Source organism: Rutidosis leptorrhynchoides, chromosome 7, assembly GCF_046630445.1.
Source record: "Rutidosis leptorrhynchoides isolate AG116_Rl617_1_P2 chromosome 7, CSIRO_AGI_Rlap_v1, whole genome shotgun sequence".
Lineage (NCBI taxonomy): Eukaryota > Viridiplantae > Streptophyta > Magnoliopsida > Asterales > Asteraceae > Rutidosis > Rutidosis leptorrhynchoides.
In genome coordinates, this window is record NC_092339.1 from 24,471,450 (window position 1) to 24,477,143 (window position 5,694).

Below are 5,694 nucleotides of genomic sequence, written 5' to 3' on the forward strand. Positions count from 1 at the left end.
GGAAATTTCATCTTTCAAGATTTTAATTTCATCATTTTTGCTTTTAAGTTTCTCATTTAAATATTTGTTGTCAGTTTTCAAAACTTCTTCACGTTTGCTGCCTCTACATAAGTCAACTCTTAGGTAGTCAAACATTTCGGCATTTTCATCATCAGTATAAGTTTGAAAATTATCAACCTTATACATCAATTCAGTTTTCCATTGAGGTGAATCTCTTTTCTGATCAGCTTCCCTCATATCAGCCAAAAACTTACTACCACTATCATCCTCATCAGACTCCTTGACCTCCTTGGCCATTAAACACGGCTTTTTATCTGGAGCATAACCAGCACCATCATCATCAGTATCACTATCAGAGGAAGACGACGAGCTGGTTTCATCCCAATCATGATGCTCAGCAACTAGAACCTTTTCTGCCTTTTTACCCTTCTTATCAGTCTTAGCACTTTCCTTCATCTGAGCTTTCATAGCTTTGTACTTGTTCTTGTATTTGTCATCTTTTGAGAAAGAGTTAGCATGTGAATTTGAAGGTTTCCTGGACATGCATTCAGCAGCAAAATGTCCAACCTTCCCACAATTATAAAACTCAGATTTAGGACCCTTGATTGACTTGTTGTTATACCTAGCACTTGGTTTCTTACTCCCTTTGTATGACTTGCTGGTTCTATTACGATTGAACCTTTTGAACTGCCTAGCTAGCAAAGTCATACCTTCAGCAAACCCTTTAGCATCACTTTCATCATCACTGCTTTCTCCAGACCCAGTACCACTATCCACATCACTCTCAGCTGTCTCTTCTTCTGCCAATAACTTTTGAACCAGTAAAGCCTTTTGAGCTTTCTTTTTAGCAGCAGCAATAAGAGCAGTATCATCTGTCTTAGAAGATTTTGAAGTGGTGGGAGCAGACCTAAAGTTTTCTTTCAAGTTAAGTTCAAATTTAGCCTCTGCCTTCTCATGGTTCCAAAGTGAACTGTAGAGAGAAGACATGTTAAAGTTCTTTAGGGTCTGAGTGGTTCTTAAAGGGTCAGTAACAGATTTCCATTTAGTAGGCAGTGAATCTATTAATTTGTTTACTTGTTCAAACTCAGTATAGGTGACATACAAAGTGATCAGGTCAGCAATCAAGGAGTTAAACCTAATGAAGGTTTGCTTAAGGGTTTCATTCTTGTAGGCAAAGAACATTTCATATTCTCTTTTTAAAGCAATCATTCTGTTCTGCCTAACTTCTCCCATACCCTCATAGGTAACATCTAGATAGTCCAACATAAGCTTGGCATTTTATTTTCCCTTAATCAGTTTGAACAGTGGGTTAGGCAAAGTTATAGCTAACAAGGTTCTGATTTTAGGGTCAAGTCCAACACGACGTTTATCCTCAGCATCCCATCTAGAAGGGGTGAGAATGACCTCTCTGCCAGAAACAGCAGGAGTGTCAGCTGTAGCTGGAGCACTGCCAATAGTCTCAGTGGGAACAAATGGACCATCTGTGGCAATACCAGGCATGAGTGGGTCAATAGACTCAAGATGAAGCATGAATCTTGCCTTTCAAGTTTCATACTCATCTTCATCAAATTTGGGTGGTCTATTGGATGAGCCATTTTCAAGGTAAGCTGTATTTGAATAAGCAGCCATGAGAGAATTCAGATCCAAGATATTGATTATCAAGACTGAAGCTCTGATACTAGTTATTAGTCCCTTGATAACAACAGGAGTATTGTAGAGGGGGGGTGAATACAATTTCTTTTAAAATAACTTAACAGTTAAACACGATTAGTATTCAAGAATGCAAATAAATAGAGTCACAGGTAATTTTCAACAGTTATTCTTTATTGATTAAATCACAAAGAATCACAACTAACCTTGGCGGAATGATAGTTGGTTGATACAGATTACCTAGATTATAGCTAAGAGGTAAACTAAAAGTTATTACACGTTTTTGACTCTATAAAAATAAACCCACACCACTAGTTGTTACAATAGTGGATACAACAATTTATAGTAGTCCTATTAACCGTGTAATGGTTCTATTGTCCACTGGTACATAGGATGTCTGTACTTGTGGGGACAACTACATCAGAGAGCATGCTCTCCTCTTTCCTCTTTGGTAGCTATTTGCAGGAACACCCCAATTCAGTTTGGCACCACTATTTGATTAAACAAATAGAATGTTGTGTTCCCTAGGTGTCGATAAGGTATAACCCATGTCTGCACATGCGTTAAACTTCTGCATTCCCACGTGGTCATGTAAGGTCACTTGTCAGCCGCCGACGCGTATCCTTTTATGTTTAACTTTGTCTTTGACTTCTGTTAAATAGTACCTTTGATGTAGACCACTCGAGAAACTACTATGCTTATAATGGAGCATAGCTGTCTTGTGTAGTAAGCTGCATTCCAGCTGTGCTGGTTCTTCATTGCTGAGACACTTCATATTCTTGATTTGCTGAGTACACATCCTGTGCTGATTGAAGAACACTGTCTACCTTGTGCTGGTAGACTGAGCAGCAAACTAAACACTCGACATAGCAAAATCTACTGTCTATACATAAACAAACTTGTGCTGACTGCACATAACATTTTAGTGCAAATAAATTACAGTTTTGTCATAATTAAATCCTTAATTATTTTGGGGACTCAACACTATGACCTGACCTAGCTTGATAGACATTTATTGACCAACATATGTTCTCTAGGTTGAGATCTACGGTTATTTGGTATTCCTAGTTTCGGTCGCATTTCGATGAACGACTTTATGTGCTGCTAAGGTGAGTTTCATTTGCTCCCTTTTTAATTGCTTTTGCAATATATATTTTTGGGCTGAGAATACATGCACTTTATTTTAAACGCAATGGATACAAGTACATACTTAATTCTACATTGAGTTTGAACCGAAAATCCCTTAGCTTTGGTAACCAGTAACTGCCGGTTATAAGAAATGGTGGGCGTGAATAGTGGTATATGGATCCATAGGGCTTGACATCCCTGTCTGTTCCAGGTATAGAAACCCTAGCCTGAACTATAAAACAGACATATGCTATTTGAGTTTAGTACACGTTGGTTTGCGTGTATTGTACATGTTGTTTGCATGTATGTTAAAATAGGGGTACTTATTATATATACGTTAAGGTTAGTTACTAGGGTGCTCAATTTCGTAGAAAATTTTGATAAACGTTTCTGGATGAAACAACTGAAATCTTGTGATCCACCTTTATATACAGATTATACAAAACATTAAAACTATGAACTCACCAACCTTTGTGTTGACACTTGTTAGCATGTTTATTCTCAGGTTCCCTAGAAGTCTTCCGCTGTTTGCTTATATGTTATACAAGATATGTGCATGGAGTCATACATGCTTTATTCGAGAAAACGTTGCATTCACAAATCATCACCATCTATATTATTTTGACTGCATTGTCAATAGAAGTATTATTGTAAACTATTATATTACGATGATTGTCTATATGTAGAAATCATCAGATGTCGAAAATCTTTGATTTAAATATTCATTTATGGTGTGCCTTTTCAAAAGAATGCAATGTTTACAAAACGTATCATATAAAGGTCAAATACCTCGCAATGAAATCGATGAATGACGTGTTCGTCCAAGTGGATTTGGGCGATCGTCACAGAAGTAACGCTTTAACTTTGTCACTTTGAAGTACAAGTCCAATACCGTACGCGTATTGAAGTCACACGCACATCAACCATATCTATATCTCCCCCACAATGATGCTAGCATGAAATAAGAGCTTCATTGTTTAAAATGGTTGACGTGCTCGTCAAATCCCCAAAATATCGTAAAAAACGCGTATGAGAAATGCCTTGTGAATCCGAGCCTCGAAAGATTAAGAAAAATGTGCTTTGGAGGTCCAGATTCGGTAAAGGACTAGGCCTGAAAATTCTGATAAGCTTCAGGGGCCAAAACTGTTAAATTTAAGCCAGATTCGGTATTCGGACTGTTCTTGCAAAATTCAGAAACTTGTCAGGGACTAAAACTGACAAAATCCACCAAAGTTTGACAAAATCCATCAAATTTTTTGAAAATTTTTCGAAAAAATTCGAAGATATTCATATCTTCATGATGAAGATGATGAAGGTTTGAAGATTTGGATGAAGATTGGTTGAAGATATATGTGTTTGTGTTTGAAGGTTTGAAGATGAAGGGAAAACATTCATGATATTCAAGAGGATCTTCTTCATATGATGAAAGCATAGCTCTGATACCAATTGTAGGATCCTAGATCTCATGAATATCATGAATGTGAACAATTAACCACATGAATGTAGAGAGCATTAGTCAAACTAGTCAACTATATTACACGGCTCTCTTAAATACATTACAAATCGGTAGCCAATGTTAGTGATTAAGGGAGGCTTGGTGTTCTATATAAAGCCCTCATCTATAGAACACCTCCCTTACAATCTAAGGGATATAGTTAGCTCTTTCTAGAGACCTAACAAATTATTCTACTGGTTCCTTAATTTGTACAAATCCTACAAATAAATTATTCACGGGTTCAATTCAACCCAAATTCTACAATTACACTTAACATTAATCCTAAATCCTAAAACAATGCTCACTGTATGATAATTAGCCTTGATTGTTCGTTGGTAAAGCAACTGGTTCTAAATGCCAAGAACTTTCTGGGATCCCGTGTCCTCCGATTCCAGGCATACGAAAAGCCGGTATACGGTGTGAAAAACACAACATATCTCTCTTTGAAAACGCACGAACCATTTCAAACCCATCTTCACCTTGCAACTGCTCGAAAAAAGTCAAACAACCTTTGACTTCTCCCAATCTAGCCGCCATTATTTTCTCACCGTCACTAAAATTAGACAAAATCTCAACCACCCAACACTTGAAGTTACCGTAATCCACCTCATTCCATCCCGATTTCCAGTTTTTGTAAACCGCCCAAATCTCACCATTTAATGGGTAAATCTTGTAAAGGGGAGAATTAAAACTGCTGGTGCTTTTAAAATAGTTGACTAAATGTGAGAATTGCCTTAAGTCAACGTTGATAATAACATCTTTTGCTCTGAATTTTCCGCATACAATAGGCAAGTTTCGATTTTTCCAACTCGTTTCGATTTCAAGAACAGGTTCGGGTTCTAAAAATGTCACTGATAATCGAGTCGGTGAGATCATGTTTTTTATGAGAACATATTGGCGAGGCATCGAGTCTTTGCCAGAGTATGCAGCCCAAACTTGGCCCGTTGTGAAGTCATCCGAAGACCAGTTAGGGCCCAAAAACGAGTCAGGGCTCGGTGTAGGACCCACGGATTCAAGATTTTTCTTTTTTTCTTCATCTATGATTTGAGAATCGGTTGGTAAACTTATGATTTTCAACGTTTCTTGATTACGGTTTCTTAGGGCTAACTGATCAAGCTCAACCATGCCACCATGGACCCCATAAATCTCACCACCCGTGAACCAATATGCAGGAACAACATGAGCCAACATGTACAAATCTCGTGGACCAATGGGAAACACTCAACACCGTTATATATAGAATAGTTAGATATAATTTCAACTATCTTAATGGAACAACCTTTAATAATATCAGGATTATATGACCATTCTTCAAGGCCAAAACTGTCATAAACAGCCCAAACTTCACCTTTTTTCGGGTAAATTTCAAATAATTCCTCTGTAACTCCAGAATTCCATGAGCATTTGTAAAAAAATACCCC

At 37.5% G+C, this 5,694-nt stretch overlaps 1 protein-coding gene across 1 annotated transcript; it reads right to left on the reverse strand.

The window, feature by feature from the left end:
- Nucleotides 1–4,588: 4,588 nt before the first annotated feature.
- LOC139859035 (uncharacterized) lies at nt 4,589–5,464 on the reverse strand. The gene has a single exon (XM_071847854.1). The coding sequence runs from the start codon at nt 5,462–5,464 to the stop codon at nt 4,589–4,591; it is 876 nt and encodes a 291-aa protein (XP_071703955.1).
- Nucleotides 5,465–5,694: the final 230 nt, after the last annotated feature.